The sequence below is a fragment of the Rousettus aegyptiacus genome, unplaced genomic scaffold, assembly GCF_014176215.1.
Source record: "Rousettus aegyptiacus isolate mRouAeg1 unplaced genomic scaffold, mRouAeg1.p scaffold_m13_p_14, whole genome shotgun sequence".
Lineage (NCBI taxonomy): Eukaryota > Metazoa > Chordata > Mammalia > Chiroptera > Pteropodidae > Rousettus > Rousettus aegyptiacus.
In genome coordinates this window covers 59,406,053-59,431,741 of record NW_023416289.1, presented here as the reverse complement: position 1 = coordinate 59,431,741, position 25,689 = coordinate 59,406,053, and the positions used below count along the sequence as shown (strand labels likewise).

Below are 25,689 nucleotides of genomic sequence, written 5' to 3'. Positions count from 1 at the left end.
TGGACTTTCCGTGAACTACGGCGGCCGGGAGGGAGCCGGGGGTCGCTCGAGCGGCGGCGGCGAGGCGGAGTGTGTGGAGCCGGGTACCCGGCAGGGAGCTGGGAGCGGCCGCGGAGCTGCGCGGCGGCGGAGGCGGAGGCGTGTGCGCCGCCGACGGAGACGCCGGCCTGAGGGTTCCGAGGTGGGGGCGGCGGCAGTGCTCGAGAGGTGAAGAGAGAGGGGGGCGCCTTGTCGCGCCGTCCCGCGGCGCTGCTCAGCCGCCAGTGCCGGGTCCTTGGCTTGTCTTTCGGTCCCCGAGGCCCCGTTGCGAACCGGGCTGGGCTGCGTCGCCTCGAGAGGACTGTCTTTGAGATAATGGTGACGCTTCAAGGGCTCTCCTACCGGGATGGCGACCCTCACGGATTCCTGGGAGTGAAGGGGGAAAGAGAGAGGAAAACAGGCGAGGTGGACATATTTACTAAGTGTGTTTATCCGTTTAGCAAATGTTTACTGGTCAGCCAGCCACTGTACTAGCCGTTAGGGAGACAACAGTGAAAAGATAGATAGATGCTATTGAACTCGGGGACCTTTCATTTTAGACAGGGGAGACAAAAACACAAAATTAACGGAGCAGGGTAGGTTATGTGGGGGAAAAAAATCAGGCGGAATAATGGGATCGAGTTTGACTGGGATGGAATGGCTCATGTAGCTAGGTAGTCAGGACAGGTCTCCAAGGAAGTGACATTTGAGCGGAGATCTGAATGAGGAGGAGCCGGCCATGCAAAGATCTGGGGTTGGGGGGATTTTGCAGGCAGAGAGCGTCGAAAGAACAAAGCCTCCCATGCTGAAACCTTTGCTTTTTATAGGAACTGCAAGAAAGAAGGCCAGCGGACTCAAGCCGAGAGGGTAAGATGGAGAATAATTGATAGTGGGGTTGGAGGTGGGGGACAGGCTACAGATCTTACAGGACCTTGTAGGCCATCGCCAGGAAGTTATAGTGTCTTATTTATGCTGGGGAAAAGATCACTGACTGACTGCTCAAAGGAGAAGATTGTGGCTGGGAGCGGGGTCGCTGTGCATATGGAAGGCTACTGTCCAGGCAAGACTAAGTCACCCAATACAACAGACATCTGGCTGCCACCAGTGTCTTCAAAGGAAGGCCTACCTAATTATATAAAAGAAGTAACTTCCATTTATTAACGGCTTTTGTGGAATAAAATATGTCAAGGTGTTTTGTGGTAGATGGGGGCCACGACAGTTTCAATTCACCCTGATATTGTCTTTTACACCATCATTCGTTTATTCAGGAATGCTCGTTTTGGTGCCTTCCTCGTGAGCTATTTGTAGGCAGACAGCTCAGTCCTGCCCAAGGAAGTTTATAATCAAGTATGAACCAAACTAGAAAACAGCTGTGAACAGCGCAGAGGGATAAATACCGTGGTATAGGCCGAGAGAGCTTTTGGCAGGGTCCCCAAACCTGACTTGGATGTATGGAAGGCTTCCCAGAAGCTTGAGGTTCCCAAGTCGAAAGTTGAGAGTGGGAGGGAAGAAATCGAGTATAATTTAGTGAGAAAGAATGGGCCGAGCAAGGCCTGGGAATCCTTAAAGAACATAGCATTTCCGGAGAACTCAAAGAAAGCCTGGAAGGTTCTCGGAAGGAAGTGAGTGTAGGGTGAGCCAAGAAACAACTACTGTGCAAGGAATCTGTGGCAGTTGTCCAGGGTAGACATGGTACATACTGCAGTAGGGGAAGTGAGGATGGAGAGGAGTCGGGAGCAGGAAGGTCCAGGAAGATGGCTAGGTTTCCAGCTTGGATGACTAGGACATTCTGATGCTATATACTGAGATATGGGGAGTGTAGGAGAAAATGAGTTTAAGAGGCCATAGAATGAGTTGAGTTTGTGCTGATCATGCCTTGTGGGACCGCCACGTGGAGCTCTCTGATGGTGTTTAGATACTGGACTATGGTGTCCAGAAGAGACCTAGCCCCTGACTGGATTCTGAAATTGTTAGCGTGAAGATTACCAGAACATTGGAATATAACGTGTGATTGAGAAACTTGATGCCTCCAGCTTTGTTCTTTCTCAAAAAGAACTAATAGCCTTCCTGTGGCTCTTCAGGGTCTCTTGTGATTCCATAGAAATTTCAGGATTGTTTGCTCTATTTCTGTGGAAAATGCCATTGGAATTTTGATAGGGATTGCACTGAATCTGTAGATCGCTTTGGGTGGACTGGCCACCTAGAAAATAGTGACTCCTCCAATCTATGAGCATGGAATATCTTTCCATTTATTTGTGTCTTCTTCATTTGTTTCATTAAAATCTGGGTCTATGTGGGTCTTTCACCTCCTTGGTTTAATTTATTCATAGGTATTTTATTCTTTTTGATGCAATTGTAAGTAAATAAGATCATTTTTTAAATTTGTTTCTTATATTCAGTATGAGCGTAATGGATTTTTGTGTATTGAGTTCATATCCTGAAACTACTGAATTTGTTTAATTCTAACAGGTTTTTTTGGTGAAGTCTTTAGCATTTTTTATGTATAATATATCGTCCACATATAACAGTTTTACTTCTTTTTGATTTGAATGCCTTTTGTTTTTCTTGCCTAATTGCCCTAGCTAGGACGTCCAGTACTCTGTTCAGTAAACATGACGAGAATGGAATCCTTTGTCTTGTTCCTGATCTTAGGTGAAAAGCTTTCAGTTTTTCACTATCGAGTATGACGTTAGCTGGGGTTTTATCATATATGGCCTTTGTTGAGAGTTCTTATCATAAATGGATGTCGAATTTTGTCATTTGCTTTTTCCGCCTCTGTGGGGCTGATCACATGATTTTCATCCTTCGTTTTGTGAATGTGGTGTATCACGGTCACAGATTTGCACATGTTGAACCATCCTGATGTCCCTGGACTAAATCCCACTTGATCATGGTGTATAATCCTTTTAATGTGCCGCTGAATTTGATTTGCTGAAATTTTGTTGAGGATTTTTGCATCTATATCCATCGAGATAATGGCCTGTAATTTTCTTTTCTTTTTAAAAAAAATTTTTAATTGAGTTTTGTGGGGTAACATTGGTTAATGCAATTATATAATTTTCAGGGGTACGTTATCATTCGATATCTGTATTGTGTGTTTATCACCAAGAGTCCAGTTTCCTTCAGCTACCATTTATTTGATCCACTTTACTTTCCTCCTAGACTCTATATTTGACCCCCTTTACCCTGTCTACCTCTCCCCTCCTCCCCCACTGCACTAGTAACCAGTAGTCTATAGTCCTCTGGAAACCACTAGCCTATAGTCCATGTCCATGAGTCTCTGTTTGTCCTACTCATTTGTTGATTTTAGGTTTAGATCCCACATATAAGTGATATCATGCGATTTTCATTTTTTTCTGTCTGACTTATTTCGCTTAGCTTGATTATCTCGAGGTCCATCCATGTCGTTGCAAATGGCATTATTTCATCTCTTATGCTGAGTCATATTCCATTGCATATATGTGCCACGGCTCCTTTAGCCAATCATCTATCGTAAGACACTTTGTTTGCTTCCATGTCCTGGCCACTGTGAATAATGCTGCAATGAACATCAGTGTGCAAATCTCTTTTCGGATATGGGTTTTCAAGTTTTGAGGGTAAATATCCAGTAGAGGGATTGCTGGATCACATGGTAGATCAAATCTTAGTTTTTCGCAATTATCTTTTCTTCTGGTGTCTTTGTCTGCTTTTGGTAGCAGAGCAATGCTGACCTCGTAAAATGAGTTCCAAAGTGTTCCCTCCTCTTCCGTTTTTTGGAAGAGTTCGAGAGGGATTGGTATCATTTCTTCTTCAGACGTTTGGTAGATTTCACACGGAAGCCATCTGGTCCTGGGCTTTTGAGTGTTGGGAGGTTTTTGACTCCTGATTCAGTCTCCTTAGTAGTAATCTGTCTTAGCAGTAATCAGATTTTCTGTTTCTTCATGATTCAGTTTTGGGAGATTATATGTTTCTAGGAATTTCTTTCTTTCTTTCTAGGTTGTCCAGTTTATTGACATAGAAAATCATATTTAAGTTTAAAGCAAAAGGAAAAGTTGGAAGAGCTTTCTAGGCAGAGGGAACAGCATCGAATCAAGGTCCAGAGTCAGGAAGGAACCTTTCCAAGTGATTACATAAAGAAGTGTTGGCATTTTCTTACTTGCATTATATAAATGTTTTCACCATAAAAGCCTTGTACTTTCACAAATCTTTTAGTATTTGCTACTTTGCTAAGGTGGGGTAGATAACTTTATTTTTCAACTGAAAATCAAATCTGTGTGCACAGTATTTAAAATTCAGGAGTTCAGTAAAATCTAGTTGGTACTATTGTCACATTTATAGACAGACGTTACTTAAACGCTGCCCTGCCACTAGCGGTGGGTTTTTTGTTTGTTTGTTTGTTGTTTGTTTGGTGGGCGGGGTGAGAGGAAGAGGGAAAGGGACATAGATTGGAATGAGTGAAGAAAGATTTCATTCTGAAGCATCGCTGAAAATGTAGAGCCATGTTTTAGCAACTAAAGGTAGAAAGGTTTTAGTTTTTATGTTGATACACTAGACATCTTCCATTATAAAAAAATTCTTAGCATTAGCATGGTAAACCCAATGAACTCAGATTCCTTATCAGTAAAATCAAATAGATTGGTCAGTAGTTCAAAGTATAGTTCCCAGTCCGATACTTGGGCCCTCCCGAGACCCACCGAATCTCAGTCTTGGAGGGTGGGCCCAGCTGTCATGTTCCAACAAGCCTTCCATGGGATTCTGAAGCAAGAGTTTGAGAACCACCGGTCAAGATCATCTCAGATTTTCTCTGGTACCAAAATGCCCCGATTCTAACGTCCAGCTTTAGTCTGTCCTGTGTAAAACAGTTTGTCTCTGCAGGGATCGTCTAATAGCATTATCTTGGAAAGATACGTGTGGGTGTTTTCTGCCGTCCTTCGGCTGTTCCAGGCTTCTGAGACCAAAACCACTTCGTTACTTGTCTAAAACCAATACAGGCTCCTCACATGTTTGTTCAGCAGTAGGACACTCCTGTGTCCGGGCCAATTAAATGCCAACTAGGATGACCCTAGTCAAGCTGTCAAGCTGCTGGGACGAATGCGACCTCGTCTGCAGTTTCCCATCTTCGGGACTGCTCCCCGCCCCTCCTGTCAGAGGCCCAGTGTCTGTTAGCAGGTGCTGACCGCATTTCCTATCAAAACTAGCATTGCAGCGTTATTGACAATAACTAGAATATGGAAACAACTTAAGTGACCATCAGAGGATGAATGGATAAAGGGAAAAAACAAAAATTCCACCAAGCTTGTCGGTACAAAGAATAGATTGGTGTTCATCAGAGATGGGGGCGGGACGGGGGGAGGAGCAGGGAAGTGAAAGAGCAAAGGCGCAGACTTCCGGTGACAGCGTGCAGGAGTCATAGGGTGACGTACAGCGTGGTGGTTACGGTTAATACGGTGCACCCGTTCGAAAGTTCTTAAGAGAACAGATCTTCAAAGTTCTCATCACACACAAAAAACTTATTTGAAACTGCGTGGTGATGGATATTAAGTAGACTTACCACAGTGATCATATGGAGTATGTGTGAATGCCTGCTCATTGTACTGTACACCGGAAACCATTATAATGTTATACGACAGTTGCATCACAATGAAAACAATCATGAGATTCTGGTAACTAGTTTTTTATATTTGTGCCCGTCTTAACTTGCCACCTCCTCAACCGTGGGGCAGGAGGATCGCTTATTCTCGAATAAATCATGTTCATTCATTTTTTTTTGAAGCCACTTCACACCACAAATAGAAGGGCAGCGGCAGAAGCGCACAGGGCGGGTTCTAGGCGTCGTCATTGTGAACAAGTCCAGCTGGGGCCAGGAAGCACTGGCCGATGTTCACTGCAGACTGGTACAAGGACAGTCACATTGAACTTAACCCTACCCGCACCCCGTGACCTGGGAACTGTCCCGTGCCCCTTGCACATCAAAGGAGACTGAGGCTTAGCAGGTAACAGGCCCCATGGTGGCCCCGATGTGGCGGAGCCATTTAACTCTGGACCCAGGCTCCAGGCTCTTGCCTGCTCTAGGCCAGAAGGTAAACTGAAGGAGTAGTTCCCGGATCTGAAAGAGCACCCTTCCCTCCCCCTTCCTCCCCCCCACACACACCCCGATTCGTGCAGCGGTGTAGATGAGGTAGCCACACGCTCTGAAATTAGACTCTGGGTTCATAGCCTGACTCTGCCACTTAACTAGCTCTATAACCGAATCTCTTTGCGCCTCAGTTGTCTTACCTGTAAAATGGGTGTGATAAGTAAGCATCCACCTCACGCTGTTGTCGAGAAGCTAGTGATGCAGGACAGAGCCAATCTCCCCGAGCAGCAGGGTGCTCAGGCCCATGCCAAGAAGGTTCATGGCTGAGCGCAAGAGAGAATTCAGGCGCACGCCGGGATTAGAGTCAAGAAGGAAAGTTTCTTGGAGAAGGGGTGACACTCCATAGACAGAGCGTGGTCTCCTCTCAGAGGTAGAGAGAGGGAGCCTGAGAGAGACTCGGAGGGACAGACAGTGACGGGGGAAGGGTCCCCTAGTGTTTGGGGAATTCAGTTCACATACTCTGTAGCTTCTGCGAGATACGGTGTAAAGGCACTGTGTACCCATTTTCCTTTGTGGCACACGGAGTGAAAAGTTAAGAGAAGTAGCGTGAAAAAGTAAGACAATGCGGTGTGAACGGCCTGCTGGCAGCTCCCAGCCTTCGATCCATAGGTTCCCCGTGGTTTTAGCCATAGGGAGTGAACGGTGTTATTTTGCGTGGGGCGCCCCTTAAACAGTGTTTTGCGCGAATCCCTTTCACAGGTCTGGGAGACGGGAGGTCAGCAGCCCCCGCAGAAATCTTCCTTTGTTCTGCAGTTTTCCTCTGGTCTGGCCGAGGGCTGATCAGCATATTGCAGTCTCTGAATGTAGCTCGAGTGAACATCTTGGTTCCCTTGCCTCGTCCCTACGTTACCGTTACTCACTCAGAATGGTGTCTGGTACATCAGAGGCACTCAATAAACTCAGCAATGATTGTTCCTAGAGAGCCCATTTCATGTGAAGACGCTGGGAAAATAACATTGTTTTTATCTGGAGACATACATGGTTCTTAGGTTTGGAATGCAAAATTCAAATACTTTATAACATTTAATCAATACAAGAAACTTCGGACATATCTCATGGTTGTGAGGGCTCCCCCTTGGGCCTCCTGGCGTGGGAGTTCACTCTCCTTTGCCAAGCGGCATTTTCTGAAAAAACCCAGAGAATCACTTCCCATTCCCTTGTCCTAATCAGGCCTCTCTGAATATCCGTGTCCTTCCCAGGCTGGACTGACTGACGCCTTTCGGTTCTCCACTCTGGCTGGCTTCAGAACTCCTCAGCATTCTGCGCACCCTTCCCTGGACCCTTTGTTAGTGTCACTTAAAACCTTGGTGTCGGCAGACTCCATCCTCCTCCAGACCAGCCTGTGGCGACGCAGCCTGAGATCTACCCCGCTCCCCCCGCCCCCCCTCCACCCCCCATTGTTGCAGTTGCTTCAGGAAAAAAACGTGTGATTGGTGAAAGTTCCTAGCTTCCCCTTCCCCCCTAGAATGTGTCCTTTAATGCTATGATAGCCTGGGTGTGTGTGTGTGTGTGTTTTTTAAGGAAAAAATGTAAAGAAACAACTGCAGTTCTCGATTCCCAAGGGGCTTACTCATAGACATTTGTTTCAGTTTGGATTTCTTTGGCAGCATTAACATCGCAAAGATACTGTGACCTGGAGGGTCACGCTTGGTCACCATGCCAGCAGCCTAGCGCCTCCTGTGTTCACCCATGTGCTCCCTGCCTGCTGCTGTTTCTCTTGGGGTGATCTAGGCTCTGTTGTGGCCCCGGTACCACTGAAGGGGTCCTCTGTTCTTTCCGCCGACACGGTAAAGAATTGCAGATCAGCGAGATTTAGAAAAAGTAAGATTTATTGAAGTACATTTCAATAAATCAAAAGAAACGGGCTGCACCAGAGAGGGCTGTGGCCTCATGGAAGTGGGGAGGCCTGTGTTATATTAGAGCCGTGATTGGAGGGTACGAGGGCGGTGCTAGATGATCGGCGTGCGAGGTCATTTTCATCGACTTTTGGCTGTTAGAAGCCTTTGCCTGCTGCGCATGCGGTTACCCAGAATTCAGTCTGTTATAATTAGCATCGTGAACTTCCGGGTATAGGCATGATATTATAGCGATGGTCTAACGAGGCTGAGGCTACAGAGGGCTTAGGATACTACTAGCTGTGCAAGAGCTTGTGGCCCAACCAAACCAGCTGCTATTGTATAGCTTTTCACTCCTTTGAGCCTCAGGATGTAGGAGTGATTTATAACCATAAAGTGGGCATTCTAGGGAGGTCCCAAGGGAGGTCTTTGGGAGGGCTATTCATTCCCCAGTCGCCCATGTCTACTACCTACCTACCTACCTACCAGTATTCCTAACCCCTAATGGATGCTTTTGTGTTTTTCCTCTATAAAGGGTCATTTTCAATCTGTATCTCTGAAAAGTTTATAACTTTTCAGCCAAATTTCTCATAACCCCTCTTATCAAAGAACCTAAGCCTGGCCATGACAGAAAACAGCTCATTTCCCTAAAATGTTTGTTTGCTTGTTCCTTTATCTACTTATTGCCATTCGTTTTAGTTTTGTGTGCTGAAATGGTTGAATCATTTTGAAATGTCCCTTTTCGTAGGTCAAAAATGATTGAGGGTAGCAATTTTACTCACATTTGTGGTAAAATTTAAGGAGTTAAGATTTACAGGAAATATAAGTATTTTTATTGCTATAGCATTGAAATAAAAATAATTCCATTTGTGGCTGAAAATTATAATAATAGAGATCAGAACATGATAGTTAAAATCTAAAATAGTCTATTGTCGGAGGTTTTGACATATAAAAACGCCAGTAGTTTGGGAAGAAATGTTGTCATTAAAGTAGGTGCAATGGAATCAGGTTTGGAAGTGGAACATGAAAACTAATTTCCAAAGTGCGACAGTTAAGGAGATGATTTCATCCAGGGCATTGCAACAGGAAAACGGTCCTCGATGGGAAACCTCAAAGAAGGAGGAGAAAATGTGGGATTTTATGAAACAAGGGACTCAGTGAGAAAGGGTGGACGTGGGCACTATCTGGGGGTACGGTCCTTCCTGGTTAGCTCTTCCTTGCAAAACAGAAGGCTGCAGTCGGTCCTTAACCATTTCTGCTTCCTGCGAGCACAGGGCTTAGGTAAAGTTGCCCATTGTCAGATGGAACCAGATTATGTTTCTAAAAATAAGATTCGGAGAAAACTCGCCAAAAGTTTTATTTATAACTTTAAATTGAAATCTGTAGGCTTCCTAGTATTTATTTCTACACCAGAGGACTTAAACAGGGCAGTGCGTCTTGTTAGGGGGAGGAGTGGTGATCAGAAGCTGAAATTTCATTAAAGCTGAGTAAGTTAGAGGGAGGTTGGCAGACCAAGGGCAGGTCCGTGGCCTCTTCATAGAGGTGACACCCAACATAAGTGACAGCCCTCTGAGGTCTTTCTCAGGGAAGAAGGAGGGTGAAGATAGGGCATTTATAAAGAAGTTGGGAAAGTTCGTGGATTTTGTTAAAGGGTAAATTTTAAGATGACAAAATCATGACTCCTACGAAATCGTATCCACGATTGTATTTAACTCATTAGTTAATAAAGGAACCAGGTAGATGTCACAGTCATTTTAAAGGAAAAGTAAAAGAACCGCGAGTTTACATGGAGTAAAGGAATGTCGAAATGAGTTTATGAATGGAAGCAATTCCCACCGCAGGGAGGGCGTGTCCCTCCACCAGACAATCCCTTGCATATTGTCTACAGACCAGAGTTATTTGCATTGCTATCATTTATAATTTACAGAGGGGCAAAATAGTCAAACGGCAAAGAAAAGACCTAACTCAGTAGAATCAGATAATTCCCAAAGGCTCCAGCATTCCATCGGAAGGATATTCAATAATCTTTTTGCTTTCGCCCAAGTCTTAAGCTTTTCTCTATTGTGCTTTCTCTATAGTAACTACACCCTCTCTCTGATCTTCCTCTATCAGTTTGATTGCCGTGTTCTCTGCTTTTAAAAGCCATCTCTGCCCCCGAGTGTCCTTACCCGTCACTCGTCCTGGTCCATCACATCGAAGGATTCCGGGACAGCCAGATGTCTACATTCCCATCCAGCTACGAGCATGAGTTCAGGATCGCTTTTGCTGGGTATCTTGTCTTTCTCTTGCAATGGCATTTTTTAATTTTTTATTTAATGTTTTAAGTGATGACTATGACCTTTCTATTATCATATAATTTTTTTCTTAATATGTTATATTTTTCATTAATAAATAGGTTTCCTTATCATATAGTTGTAAACTCATTAGCGATAACCATAATACTGTCTGACCACCAAGCACTCTAACTTTAGGTTTTCATGTATAAGTTGAAGATGAAGGTTAACCAATTTGAGGTAGCTCAGTGGCTCTCAACCTGGATGATTTTGCCCCCCAAAGGGGGTGCTACTGGCGTCTAGTGGGTAGAGACCTGGATGCTGCTAAACATCCTACTATGCAAAAGACAGCTCCCCAAACACAAAATCACCCAGTTCTGATGTTAATAGCGCTTGCAAAACCCTGATAGCCTGTTGAAAAATGTTAGAGGAAAACCGAAATTTCGGCTGTGATAAAATTTAAAATGATTTTATGGTCTTAAATCTGTTTGGAAAACACGTTTCATTATTATGGTCTTAGTGTTCCTATTACCACTATTTCATTCTCGAAATTAAGCAAGCGGTATTACTTTTAGCTTTAGAGACTAAATGACCAAGTGGAAACAGATGCCTGTCCCTTACAGTATGATGTATATAACACTTATAATGTTTAAATCATTTTTCTTATTTTAGGTTTTGCTGAAGAAATGTCTTAGGGATTCACCGCATTTCTAAGGTTACTGTTTCCCATTTGGAATTGTCAGACCTTCTTAGAAGATATATTTTGGCAATCAAAATGAAAGATTTCTGCGAAGTTTTAGAACACTTATACAAGAAGGTACTTCTTGGAGCCACACTAGAAAATGACAATCAAGATTATGTCTTTTATCTCAACCCAGTATTTTCGGGTCAAGATGACGCTATAGCCACTTCCTCAGAATGTTCGCACACTCTCGGTTTCCTAGACAAGTGTCAGCCATGCTCTGTTAATTTGGCCACCACCTCTGTAGCTCCTGTGTGTTTGAAGAGATGCTTTCAGACAAGCAGTGCTCGAGAAATACTGCTCCTTCAGTTAACGGTGACCAAAGTGATGCTCACGAGAATACTGTCTGAGACCGAGTTCCATGCAAAGGAGAAATACAGGGAGATCATTCACATTCTCTTAAAATCATCTGACTTGGATTCTAAATTGGTAAGTGGTTTGTTCATGTGGGTTATCTCTTTTTTTAAGATCTAGATTTTTAAAATGGAAGTTTTGAAAACACTGAGCAACTGTGGGTAAATCTGTGTGTTTTCCTGTAGACCAGTATGTTCCAGAACTCGGATAAATTGTTGTCTCACATGGCTGCAAAATGCCTTGCCCTGCTTCTGTATTTCCAATTGAAAGAAAAGGTAAGAAACGTAATCGAACTATGCCATTATTTCTTTTATAGTTTCTTTAAAATTACTGTTCGGCATTTAGTTTTACCCTTCAGATGTCTGTATCAATAAAATGTTCACTCACATAATAACATGTAAATCCACAAAAGTATAAGAATGCAATGATACGATGGTGACTCGTGTCAAGGATTAGAGTCTTCAATATGTTGTATCTCATAACTCAGACTCTTAACCCAAAAAGATGGGTTTTAAGTTGGAGAGTCCATAACTCTCTTCAGGTTTTCAGAAGAGTAGGTAGGTCTTTATTCCCCTCCAGGGAAAGGTTTAGGAATCTCTGCTGGAGACAGAGACCATTTTCACAAGTTTAAATAAGTTTTAAGATTGTTCCTCATGCATATATGAATATATGAATAAATTGATGCTCAAATATATGAATATTCACATGTTCACAAACATATGAACAAATTGAGCATCAGATTTTTTTCATATCTGAATGTTATAAACATTCTACTGACTTTCAGCTATAATTGCTTGTTCCTTTCTGAAAATAACTTTTTCCCCCCCAAATACAGAAGGGTATAATTTGCAGAAGAAAATTTGGAACATTAGAAAAAGTATAAAGAACAAAATAAAAATTGTACATCATTCCACCACCTAAAGATAAATAACCACTGCCAATATTTTCCTGTTCCCTTTTGATCCTTGATTCCAAGGCATAAAGAATTTCCTGACATAAAGAATATTAGGATATTTGTGTCCTCGTTTTAACAAATATACATTTTTTAAAAAGCGTCGTGTAGAATTAGAATTACATTGTGTATAATAGGTGATTTGTAACTGTTAAAAAATTGTATTATAACTTACTACCTTAAAATTTTTTTTTCTCACTTGCAGATAACATTAAGTAATTCCTGGGTTGCTTTTTGCCAAAAAAACCTTTTCGAATGCTCTGAAAGTGATAAAATAGTGTACTGCCTCTCGACTCTTGCTGTTGTTATAAAAGAAATCCTTAAAGATACATGTTCACAAAAAACAGGTATGAATTATGTTCCCCCATCAATAATCATTATTATCTTGTTCTCAAGAGCGTTATATTTGTAACAAAGAGTAAAGCTTACTTTATGACATCTATGTTGAAGTATGAAAAACCAAAGACTCTCACTCTATATTTTTTGATAGAAGAGACCTTTTTAAAAGGAAAAAATGAAAAGCTTTCCATTGTTTTTAAAAATTAAAATGAAAGCTTTTCGTTATTCTATATCCCTGGCATAGTCCAATAGTACTGTTACTTGTAAAATGGATAGTAGCGTGGTTCTTGCTGGTTAGTCTCTGTATCTTCCTTTGCTCACGTTAGCAGTAAGCAGTGCAAATCCATTTTTCCATCTTGTAAAATGACATTTCTAAAACTTGGATTACAAAAGTGTGTTTGCAGAGGACTGTTGTATCCCATTGTTTATGAGGACTATTTTTATAATTGCAGAAATCCTAAAGCAGTTCCTGATGCCTTTTGACAGTCATTTTGAAGTCTTCTACAATTCCTTATTTTCTCAACGTTTTGGAAACTGCCAAGATGCTACTAAAGTGGTAAACACCTTGATATGTTTCCTGGAGCTGCTTGAACTTCTTATAGCCTCTAGAATCCACCTGGAGTCACAGTTCACCTGCCAGAGGATTTTATTTTTGAAACCTTCCTGCGTGCTAGATGTTATTACCTGGCCTGTGCAGGCTTTCGTCAAAAGGAAGCTCATCATATTCATCAAAAAGTGCCTTCTCTGTAAAGTGGGCGAAGACCTCTGTCGGGGGTCTGTCCCTGCCTTCACGCCACCAGACCGTCATTTAGATGTGGACATGTTGGCCTTAGCCGACGCTGTCTTGCAGGCTGTGGACTTGGGCTTGTTGAGGACACTGTCTGTCCATGGGAAACCGTCTCGCTTTGGAGGTGGCGAAGTTCCACCTGGATCGGAGCCTGTCTCTGTTCCCGATCACGTGATCCTTAGAGCTGCGAGCTTGCTTGTCGTTAAATCCTTAGAAATCAAGTTTCAAAATTGTCCGTCAGCAAACGAAATGAAAGGTAATTCTCCTGACTCATTTTGTGTACAAAGTGATGGGTAAAGGTTTACCAAAGTGAAATTATTTATAATTATCAAATCTCAGGACTATAACTCCACTAACTTCAGTTACATGCAATCCTAGTTACAGTTCATCAGATTTTCATCAAAAAAAAAAAGAATTACCTTAAGAAACATGTCAGTTTTTGTGAACTATACTGAATTTGCATAAGCATAATTAATGACTAAGGTTAAAAATGATAGTTGCTATTGAATCCTCTCAAAATAAGTGATATAATAAGTCAATTCATGTCAGGAAATTTGTAGTATTTTATTCATCTTTTTCTTCATAAAGTTGGTGCATTTGCTAATGTGGATGATTGATAATTAGGACTCGAATTGAACTAATATGTGAGAAGTTTTTTGATGAAGAAATTGTTGCATGTAATTTGCAGGATGTTAACTCAGGGTCCTAAGACAGCTATTGAAAGGTGTTGGGGAAGACATGTCCTCCCTTCATCAGAAAGATGGAGCGTAAACATCTCTAAACAAGCACCTTGTCGTTTTAGCGAAAGGTTTGAATTACAGGCAGTGACTTCCCTGAACGGCTTTGGGTATCAATTAGCTGGCAATAACTATGTATTAGAATCCTGTGCAGTTGTCGTGTGTAACACTAGGTGGCATGTGTCATTTAAGTCAGAGTTCCAAACTGTAGTTAAAACTTCCCAAAACCTTTTTGGTTTTTATGCTTAATAGTGGTACTTATTTTTAATGCTTTAAACAAAAACATTTTCTTCCGTTATTTTGGAAGCAAAATTATTTTTGTTTGGTTGCATTTTGCCTATAGTAACAGACAGCTATGGCATTCAGCCAAGCGATTTCCATCGTCTGCTGCTCATTCATTTATATGCGTTTAGCAAGAATTCACGTAACTTATTTCTCCGAGATAATTAGTTATTTGGCAGTTAAAGCAAATAGATGATCCGTATGTTTTAAGTGTATTTTATTGCGAGTCACTTTTTCCCCTCTTAAGCTCAGTTTCCTAATTTGCAAAGTAGAAATAATCCCTAATTTGCAGACATTTTGAAAGTGTGAATTATGATCGTGCCCTCTGAGGTTCTTTAGATACTGTCATCCACAGACAGGATATGAATGCATTCATAACCTGTTGCATACTCTTTGAAATTTGCATCTTTCGAAGGTGATTTACAGAAGTTCATGTCCGAGTTGCTGACCTTCTTAGAGCCCCACGTCCAGCCCTCCCCGCCGACACACAATCCGTGCGAGTGGTTGTGTAGGGTCTTCATAGAGCAAGACGACGACATGGTCGAGGCTGCCAGAGCGACACTGGGCATCTACCTGAAACTGACCAGGTTAGTATATGGTCAAGCGAGTGTGCCAACCACGTGCCGGGAAAGTAGAACACAGTTTTAATACTGTGCTGGACCTATTATTTACTTTCCATCATTAGGAGGGAAAAAAATCCCTAACCATCTCGTGGTTTCCTTATAAGTTCCGGTTCCTTTCTTGAACTGTGCCCTATGTAAAAATGAGATTCCATTTGAGTTTTCATTCGAAAATGCAACTGGCTAGGCAGACCTAGGGCAGCAGGGAGATGAGTTCTGGTTTAGTCTCCGTCTCTGTTCTACTTGTGTGATCAGGAGTAGGTTAATACTCTTGTCTAAATCATAATCTAATAGATGTTTAAGAACTCTTTCACCTCTAAGACCCACTTTCCCGTATTGAACTTCCACGAGTTAATTTTTGCCTTTATAAAGGTGAGTACAAACTCAAAAGTCATCCAAAAGAGCCGTTCTCAATTTTCATGCAGTTGAACCAGGGCTGATACCATTTTGAGGCAAATCTGAACTCGATCACGAAGTTATGTTGCTGATTTTATACTGATTCCATTTCTGCTTTATGAAAACAGTTGTCCTCGGGGTGATGTCTTCTTGCGGCAAATATCTGTAATTGGTTACGAAGTTAACATCTGATGACCTTGTACACGATTTCTGCCGCTGCCTCATTAAAACCCCAAAGTCCTGGCTTTGTTTCCCTTTCCTTCTCGGCTTCAGAGAAAGGGGCTTCTTCGTAGCGATCATCAGTGTAGTGTCGTGCGCTGCCAGTTCTTACCTGCGCGCCGACGCTGCTGGCAGTGGCCGCCTGCAGACTGTAAGTGTTCGGGGCCACGTTTCAAAAAGTGCTAATCAAGAACACAGAATCCCTGCGTGTGATTTGAATCAGGCTCAGAAACCGTCAAATACAAACTCGGGCTGAATGCACGTGCCTATTAGAATAATCTCAGTTATCCTCAAAGCCGACTCCTTGGGGACTTCCGGGGTGCCAGTGAGGATGATGCCTGGTCTGCCTACTGGGTCCACGGGTATGTTGTCTGTGAAAATTCACCAAGCTGTGAGACGTACCCTCACACGTGTCACCCTGCTCTGCTACAGTTTAAAACATTAGATCAGACTTATTACACTGTGTGCTTACACGGATGCACATATGTTTAATCACTGTAATTTTCCTATTTAATAGGAAGCCTCTGAAATAAAGTCACTTTTTATTTCTAACTGGATTGACTTCAGTTCACTGTGTCCGGAGAGGCATGTGCTTGTGTCGTAGGTATTGTCTTAAATGTAATTGTATTAGTCAGGATTGTTTGGCCGTAAATGGTAGAAATAGACACACGCTAGTCAAAGCAGAAAGACGAGTTTATTGGCCCTTAATTAGAAATTCTAAGGGATCAAGTTGGCATTAAGCATAACTGTACATTCAGGGATTTAAGGCATGTCATTGATTATTCCTCTTTCCGTGTAAAGCTCTGAATTCATTCTCGGGCAGGGTCCCCAGCAGTGTCAGACTACAGCAGCCTTATAGTGACAGTCTTCAATCATTCCAGCAGATTCCTAGGGGAGATCTAATTGGGTCGCGTATTCATGGCCGAACCGATCACCATGTCCAGGAACGTGGAGACTCTGATTGGTCAGTCTGGGTCACGTGCCCACCGGTCAGGAGAGTGTGAAGGGAAGGACGGATGTTAGGATCCATCCCGACCTCACTGCAGGGAGTTAGTATTTACCTGTAGGAATGCAGCACTTTGATGCCAAGAGATGGAAGGCGGAGTACTTCTGTTGGGCAGATAAAAACTGGAACTACCAAAATCAGTGGATTTTGTTTATTTTATTGAGTCTGATTTATAGAGAGTTTGTGGAAAAAGAGATTAGTTCGAAAGTTTGGGGGTTTTTTCTAATGCATAGATTAGAAAGTAATCCAGCAGGTGAATTTACTGTATATGTATGTTATATCTGCCAAAACTCCTTTTTGTAAAAGTCATTCATCTGGGGGTCTCCATTATCTCTATTTTCAGAGAATGTGAAGCTCCTGAAAGCTTGACCCAAGAAAAAGAAATATGGGACCATCACACACATGAAAATGGCTATAATCCACACTGTATTTTCCTATTCTTTCTAAAAAATGTAGGGTTCGATGCTACCGTTCTTCTTGACTTTTTGATTTCATCAGAAACCTGTTTTCTTGAATATTTTGTTAGATATTTAAAATTACTGCAGAAAGACTGGTATCAATTTTTCACCATTTGCAAGTATGTCGATGTAACTAAATCTAACGATGGCATGAACATCTGTGATGGTGTCTCCTCACTTGTCCATGACAGAAGCAGCAACCGAACAGAGCCCAGTCCTTGGGCTGCACGTGGCGGTCCCAGGAACGCTCGTGCCTCGGTCTCGTGGCCTTCTGATGCTCCTTCTGAACCACCCAGCCAGGTCGTGATGTCCAAGGAGACCCAGGCCACACTCCAGGCTGATGGTCATTCTCTTCCTCTAGCTTCTCAAAGTCTGGTAGATTATGACAGCTCTGATAATTCTGAAGTAGAATCCAAAGATCCATGTTCAGCAAATAATAAACGGACATCTTTATACCAAGAAGCAGTGAAGAAAATTCAGGACACCGTTGGAACAAGTATGGATCAAAAAGAACTTAGCCCAGAGCTTCAGTCAAGACCTCTGGTTCCAAAAGAATCTAATCCTCCTCCCTTCTCTGTCGATTGTGACGTAGTACCAAATGATACTGACTCCAAAGTGGGAACAGCTTACCGAACCGTAACATGCTTCGAAGAGCTACAAGGTGCCATTCACCGTTTGCAGAAGAAAAGTCTTTTTCCATATAATCCAACGGCACTAATGAAGTTGTTAAAACAGATTGAGGCGATGTATAATAAAACTATGAATCCTTTGTAAAACAGTGGCAATTTATTTCCAGAAACTGTTTTTCCCCAATGTAAATCGTGCCTGATGAGATAATAGTAAAACAAACAGACGAAAACCTTCAAAGAGTTTTCCAAATTGTCTTTCTTTTTGCCTGTTGGAGGCAGCTCAGCGATTGAAAGAGAGAACAAATAAGGAACCACTTGATACAGTTTCACACCACTTGAAATTTACCGTAGTTCAAACAGTGCAGAAATTTGGGATGGTTACTGTATCGATTTTGTTAACGATGCTATAACAAATTACCACAAACTGGTGGCTAGAAACAACAGAAATTGTCTCACGGTTCTGGAGGCTAGAAGAAGTCCAACATCAAAGTGTTAACACGCCATGCTTTTCCTCCAGACTGCAGGAGCGAGCCCACCGTCGCCTCTTCCTAGCTCCTGGCGGCCGGCGACCTCCGGTGTGCCTTGATCTGCAGCTGCCTCACCCCAGTCGCTTGTCGTGTGAGATCTGCTTCCCCCGTGTGTGTATCTGTATCCAGTTTCCCTCTTAAAAAGGCACCAATCGTTGGACTCGTGCCCGGTGGCATACAGCATGAGCTCATCTTAACTTGATTATATCCCCAAGGACCCTATTTCCAGATGATGTCACATTCACGGGTTCTGCGTGGACATGAATTTTGGGGGACACTAATATGCTACAATTGTTATTTCCTCCTGAGTTATTTACATGTAATATGATACATGAAAAAATAGTAATCTTAGTAGGTTTTTTAAAGAGGTAATTAGCTCTATATGTATATATGTATGTATATGGTCTATGAATGGGCTAATCTTTTTTAAAAGGTTTTTTTAATCATTGCCATTTTCCTATTTAAAAATCTGAAGCGTTGTCCTTAAAAATTTGTTGTAAATGATGCTTTTGAAGAGAAACATGAGGAAGGCACCCTACCAGATATTAAAGACGGCGGGAATTGAAACAGGCTGGTGGTACCCATTCGGGTAGCTATGGAAAGATCCGTGGAACTAAGTAGAGGGTTGCTGACTTAAGGCAACAATGAGATGCTAACGTCAGCCAAATGGAAACACTGAGGTCAGAAACTTTGGTGGCAATTGGTATTTATTGGGTTAGTTTATACATAAATTAAAAAGTGTGTTGAAGGATATCTATTCAAGGACGGTCAGTGCCACTTTGCAGAAGCAAAAAACGAGAACTATCTGCTTAGATGGTTAACATGAACTCCGTGGAACACTGTGTACACGTGGAAAGGAGGCGCTGTGTCCATGTTTACGGAACTCACGTCTGCAGCGAAAACCAGCCTGGGCTTCCACCTGTTTAAGAAAAGGAGGCAGCACAAGAGTAACATTTATATATGTTTTTGTGTGTTTGGAAAGTATTTTGTAAGACTATACGAGAAAGTCCTAAGCGTGGTTGCCTTGGGAAATAGATCCGAAGTAGATTTGACCTCATAAATCTTTTTTACTTTTATTTGTTTTTAACTAGGTACATACTCTTTTTTTTTTTTATAGTGAAAATTATTTTTTTGTTTTTTTTGAGAAAAACACTGTAACAACCGTGATTCTCGATGTTCCTAGGGGCGCAAAAATGTCGAATGCATTAAAAGTCATGCTTGTACGGATGTGTCTTTGATCCTCGTTTCTCCATAAGGTTAATAAAGAACCATCGACCCCTCGTTCTATCTAAAATGAGGGCAAGGCAGTGGATGCTGAGCTTTGGTACTTCAGAGTCTCCACAGGTAACCTGCCCTCAGGTGTAAGTCAGTTCACCACACTCAGAAAGCCCCGCTGTAGGCAAAGGTGAGCGACGCTGTCTGTGTTGTAACTATCTGTGGCCATTCAGAGTACCCGAGAGGCGTTCTGAGTTAGTCCCTGAAGAAGCACAAAACTAGGGATCTTTGCCAGGTCTGTAACTCTGTAACTCCACCCCTTCTCCAAGTTCAAACGTATGTGCATCCGTGTAAGCACAAAGTGTAATAAGACTGATTTACTGTTTTAAACTGTAGCAGAGCAGGGTAACACGTGTGAGTGTACGTCTCACAGCTTGGTGAATTTTCACAGACTACGTACCTGTGGACCCAGTACGCAGACCAAGCATCAGCCTCACTGGCACCCCGGAAGTCCCCATGGGGCCCCTTCCGCACCACTACCCACCCGTAAAGGTAACTATCTTGTATTGCCTGGTTTTACGTTTTCTATAAATGGAATCAGTATGCTTTCTTGTGTCTGGCTTCAACGTTATTTGGGAGTGTGTTCTAATGTATTTTCAAAATAATTGTCGGGTGGCTGCATTTCAGCTATTAAACTCCTCGAATTTGTCTCTGGGACTTCCAGGGTGCGAGGATGGTGAAATCGGCAAACGGGTTGAGACAAACTAGACTCAAACAGGTTATGCAGGACCTTGTACAATGGGCCCCAACCTGCTGCTCTGGCCCGTGGTTCTCCCCACCCACTGTCGGGGCCCCACCTCCTCGGTCGTCTTCCATAGCCGTTCACCAGGGCCCCTCTTCCACGCTGCGGCTGGGAGGCCTTCGCCGTCTGTTCTGGACCATGAAATCCCATTCTCCCTGTGAGTCGTCACGGTGCCCTTTCCTGTAGCACGAGTCTCCGTTTGCCAAACCCTTCTCACGTCGCCCTGGCGACTGGCATCGTGCCTGTGGTGTCGTAAGTCTATCACAAGTACCGAATGAATGAGACAAGATCCCCCTCCACAGATGTCACAATCTCCTGGGGCAGATGGCCGTATGTCACACTTCCTGCGTGCCAGGTGCCGCCCTGGGCGCTCCGGGGATCCTCAATGAGGGCGACTGAGGGCAGGTAACTGTTAACGACCCCCGTGACACAGGTGACAGGTTAAGTCACCTCCCCATCACCACCCAGCTGGTAGGGACAGAGAATCGGATCCAGGCAGTGTGGTTCCTACCTCCCCAGAACTGATTACCTGTCTTCAAGACGGCGTGATAACGTGTGCACCATTCAAACTAACATTGTTGCAGGTTTGGATATGTGTGGCGCGTGGTGCAGTGAGAAGTCACACCAGAAATGTGTTTTGGGGTCTGAGCACCCAAGACCTTGGGTGTCGTGCTCAGGAGTTTGAGCCGTGCCGTAGGTGGTGGAGAGCCCGTGAGGTTTTGAGTAAATGGCTGTTTTTGCGTTTGAAGGAGGTGACTGCAGTGGCAGCATAGTGGCGAGGCAGACAGGTAGCAAGGTTGGAAGGAGTCTCACGGAAGTGCCCCTGGGCAGTGGGGCGGACGAGGGGGCGCAGGGCCTTCTGGCTGAATGCCTCAGGGGCTCGCTCTCCAGAGACGCACCCAGACAGAGGAAAGGAGCCCAGGTCGGGAGCAGCGAGACACACACGAGGACCGAGCAACCCGAGAAAGCCACATCCTCCCCTTCGGGAGGCTCCAGGCAGGGCTGAGGGCAGGCGTAACACACTAAAGATGGTGTCAATTGGACATGTAACACGCCGAGAGTTGAGAACCGCCACTGTCTCCAGACTTTCCCCCAGGGCACTGGAAGAGACTTTTCTGGGGACTCTGACCAACCCAAGAGGAAACTGGGATTTCCCCAAATGAGTTACTCAGCCACATGCCCATCCTGTGGAGCCCGGAGTTGCAAGCCTCACCCATGTGCATAGAGTTAACTGGCATGTCTGTGCCCAACTACATGTGAGCAAGCAGCTGGGGACCATCAGGCTTCTGGAGAAATCTCTGACACAGAGGCCAAAACAAATGAGACGAGATGAGGCAAGGAGGGAGTTAGTCTCTGATACACTCAGAGATCATCGGTTATAAAGGACACATTAAACATATTCAGTGGGGAAAAGGAACCTCGTATGTACGGCAGCAGAAATTAAAAAGTCAATGGAAATGTAGGAAAATTAAGTTGAGGAATTCTAGATGGTATGGCAGTAGGACAAAGAAATTGGAAAATAGAAACGGTATGAAAATGTGGGGTGATCAGAATAACGAAGGGAGAGGAGAGTAAGCAGAGGAGAAAGGACTAAAGAAAGTCAAGGGACTTCCAGAACCGAAAGACTCTTCTGAGTCTTTAAACGACACTCACGCATATAACTGAGGGGAAAAAATAAAACACATTTTTGAAAGGAGGGAGAGGATGGACCTGAGCTGTTTTTCATTTGCACGGCTACTGCTTTTTAAGGAAACAGGGAAGTAAGAAATCTTGCGAGGAATAAAGAGTTCCGTTTTCACCTGAAAACTGTCATCGGTTTTCATCGCTTAGGCACTGTCACGGGCCCATGTCTGTCCAGCCGGTAGATAGAAATCTTGCGTGGAAAATAAGGACAGCATCAGAGAAACACATAGAGTCATTCGCATGCAGGGACTAAGACAATCCCCGGAGAAGGTAGGGTCGCCTTGACCTTGAGAGGAAAAAGGTTCCGGATAGGAGAGGAAGAAAAGTGAAATTTCAGAGGCGGGAGAATGAGAAATGCTGGGAGGAAGCTGAGAGGTCAGGTCGGGTTTTGAGAAGGAAAATGTATCGGAGCTTAGTGTCTCTGAAAAGAAGCCACTGAGTGTTTTGACCCTTTGGGAGCCGTGGGTGACATCTGAGAGAGCGATTTGAGTTAGACGCAAGTGCTCATGGGAGAGGAAGGGTTGGGGACCACAGGCCACGGCTTCCAACTCATTTTCATTCTCTATTATCTGAACACGGGGATGTTATGTAGCACACTCTGTAAACGAGGTGCCGGAAACTATACCCACAATCATCACCATCACCCAGGCAGCGCGTAGGTCGCCAAGCACTTCGGTCTCCGGCCTGTCCTGCTGCTGCTCCCCCCGCCTCTTCTCGAAGCACGTGGGCCACCCTCGAAGCACACACCCCACCTGGCTGCATTCAGCGAACCCAAACAGCCCAGGTGTTTGGAAACTTGACCTACATACTGAACTTTAATTGGTCTCGTCCTTTGCGACATCGTGTGTAGAGTCGTCTCGCTTTATTTAATGCCCTTTTGAAAACTGTGGTTGATAAAATACCTTTTTTTCTGACTGTGATCATAGGTCAGACTAGCAAACCAATTCTGAGGTTTCTGATGATTCTAAGAAAGGCGGAGCTGAGCAAAGCGGATGGAAGCCTTAATCAAAGTTAACATCATGGATCCTCATTACGAAGCTCACTGGTAAATTTTTTAAGATATAGAAAAAAACGGTAATCTACTAAATTTGCTGTTGACATCACGCTTTACCAAGTCGTTTAACTAAACTGGAGTATAGTTACTATGTTGGATAAAATATATATTTGTGTAAACCCTGGGTTGTTGCTTGCATTTTTCCTTTTGGGGATTTTTGATTTGTTTTCTAAGAAATTACAGTTCTCTGCTATTTAGAACTGGGGAATAAAATATGATCAGGGTCTGACTTCCTGTTCCGTGAGAAAGGTTCCAATGTTTTCAGTCTGCTTTGAGACTGCAGTCCACCTAATCGTTGAAAGCCGCAGAGTTTGAAACACGGGTTCACCTTAAAGATGTTTTCCAGGAGGGGCGCTTGGGAGATGGTCAGTGGCCTCATGACAGCGTGTGTGTGTGTGTTAAGCCTCCCGTCGGACACACTTCTCCCTTGAGACCCACGAGTGACCACACCAGCAACACCTTTAGGATCATTAAGACTCTGTTTTTTAAGTTATTCAATAAATTATAATAAGTAAGGGCAGGTTTCCTTGTACCTGAATTTAGAGATTGTCTATCTCTAAATTTCTGGGTGTTTTCGTTTGTGTTTTTGTTTGTTTCTGTAAAACATAAAAGAGTAGTATAGCCTGCTAGTTAACATGGAATTGGACTTTTGACTGTCGGTTCTCTTATGAGTTTTTTTTTTCCTGATTCTGCTTTTTTTTTTTTTTTTTTCAGTAAAAAGATTTTCCATTCTAGATTGTTGACAAGTGAATCGTTTTTGGTGTCACACAGCATCTTCGCTTGAACGTGCCATGTGCCCTCTGAACTGTGTCGCCGTTAATATGCATGTTGAACGACTGGACGATTACATGGAAGGCAAGGTAATTTTATTCCTGGTCAATAAAATTAATTGCCAACAGTTTTTCCACTCCGCGGGTGAGTTTTATCACAAATGAAGTGTGGAATCAGAGTAACATTTAGGGGTAACCACGAACAACCCAGCTCCCTGAAAGATCTGTATGGGCAAAATGAGTCGGCTCATCAGCAGATCCGGAAGTGGGCCTTACCCACGACTGCTCCCTGGCGTGAAGAGAGAAGCCACTGGAATTTCATCAGAAGCTTCTCTTTAAACGGCATCACGCAGAGTAAACAGCAGTGCTTATTTAGTTCCTTAATAGCCTGTCGGGGTGGGTGGGAAAGGCCCGTCTTCAGGAAGACGTGGCATTCCAGCTGTCACAGGTCAGTGGTGACATGCCCGCCGTGGGAGGCTGAGCTCAAACGCGGCCGCATGCCATTCGCAACAGCGATGTCTAGAACATGACACTCTCATTCCTGCGCCGTCCGTACCGTCTGCCCTGCCCGTGCTACTTGAGTCCTGAACTACCTGGTGAAGAAAACCACGGTGGCATCTTTAAAAAAAAGACATTAGGACCATACCTGACTGCAGTTTGAGGTTCCCCAGACGCATTACACGGCTTTTAATCTAAACCTTTTGGAGTGATTTCTTTGGTTTTGCTCAAGTATAACCAGCGGATAATAAGTAAATGGATATTATATTATAAACACAATCATAAACTTTTTCCCTTTTAATAATCTAAAAGTTATTTCTTTTTATTGAACGATAGCATACACAGTTTTAACCTTATGAGTGATTTTTCTTAAATCACATACCCGCCATTTTAGTTTATTCTTTCTTGGTATTTTCTTTGTTTTCTCTTGCGTTGCAGATAGGTTGTTAGTAATTTGTAGTTATTTTGGAAAACTCGTACTTTTTTTTTCAGTACTTAATTTTTAAAATAATTTTTATTTATTGCTATTTGCCGTTTGATGAAATGTCATCATACTTTCCTATAATTCTTTTTTTGCATATAATATTATATTAGTTCCAGGTATACAGCATAGTTATTAGACATTTATATAACTTATGAAGTGATCACCCCAATAAGTCTAGTACCCAAATGACATAGTACATTGTTATTCGGTATTCCTTATGCAATACTTTACATCCCCATGACTGTTTCGTAACTACCAATTTATACTTCTTAATCCCTTCCCCTTTCTCACTAACCCTTATCCCCCTCCCATCTGGCAACCCTCAAAACGTTCTCTATAACTATGAGTTCATTTCTGTTTCATTTGTTCATTTGTTTTGTTTTTTAGAGTCCATATGTAAGCCAAATCATATCTTTCTCTGTCTTGCTCCACTCAGCACAATACCCTCTAGGTCCATCCATGTTATTGCAGATTGCAGGATTTCATTCTTTTAATTTTGTTTGTTTATGGCTGAGTAATAATAGTCTGTTGTATACAAGTACCACCTCTTCTTTATCCATTCATCCATTGATGGACAACTAGATTGCCTCCATTATCATGGCTATTGTAAATCTCACATTCTTAAATGATACAAATCATTATCTTTTTATGCTTTCCAAAAATACGTTTGAAAATTCCTTTTTCTAGTTATCAAGGCCAAGACCGAAGCCACAAATACAGACTCCATTATGTGTAGAATTAATCCACTTTCACGCTCCTGCCCACTCCAGCAGAATTTCTGGCCGTTTGTTCATTTCGTCTGAATTCATAAACCAAATCCCTGTTCCCAAAACTTTGCACATTATATATCCTCTCCAAATTTTACTTTTATCTTTCACATCCCATTTTATTATC

The 25,689-nt window shown here is 43.0% G+C and overlaps 2 protein-coding genes across 14 annotated transcripts in view; both read left to right on the top strand.

The window, feature by feature from the left end:
- Positions 1-14: 14 nt before the first annotated feature.
- LINS1 (lines homolog 1) lies at positions 15-24,402 on the top strand. Of its 13 annotated transcripts, none has more exons than XM_036232037.1 (11): positions 15-181; positions 846-885; positions 10,081-10,237; positions 10,914-11,412; positions 11,523-11,612; positions 12,495-12,636; positions 13,081-13,671; positions 14,850-15,021; positions 19,956-20,056; positions 22,916-23,034; positions 23,758-24,402. In XM_036232037.1, the coding sequence occupies exons 4-10, from the start codon at positions 11,017-11,019 to the stop codon at positions 23,002-23,004; spliced, it is 1,581 nt and encodes a 526-aa protein (XP_036087930.1). In that variant the 5' UTR covers positions 15-181; positions 846-885; positions 10,081-10,237; positions 10,914-11,016; the 3' UTR covers positions 23,005-23,034; positions 23,758-24,402. The 13 variants fall into 13 exon arrangements, with proteins under 13 accessions (XP_036087930.1, XP_036087929.1, XP_036087932.1 ...); XM_036232036.1 differs by lacking the exon at positions 23,758-24,402 and adding an exon at positions 20,609-20,711 and having other exon boundaries at positions 22,916-23,028; XM_036232039.1 differs by lacking the exons at positions 19,956-20,056; positions 23,758-24,402 and adding an exon at positions 20,609-20,711 and having other exon boundaries at positions 22,916-23,022.
- CERS3 (ceramide synthase 3) overlaps positions 23,802-25,689 on the top strand; it is a 94,488-nt gene continuing 92,600 nt past the window's right edge. The window contains exon 1 of the mRNA XM_016154925.2: positions 23,802-23,903. Coding sequence (XP_016010411.2) covers positions 23,869-23,903 — 35 coding nt within the window. The 5' untranslated portion in view covers positions 23,802-23,868. The remainder of the gene's footprint in view (positions 23,904-25,689) is intronic.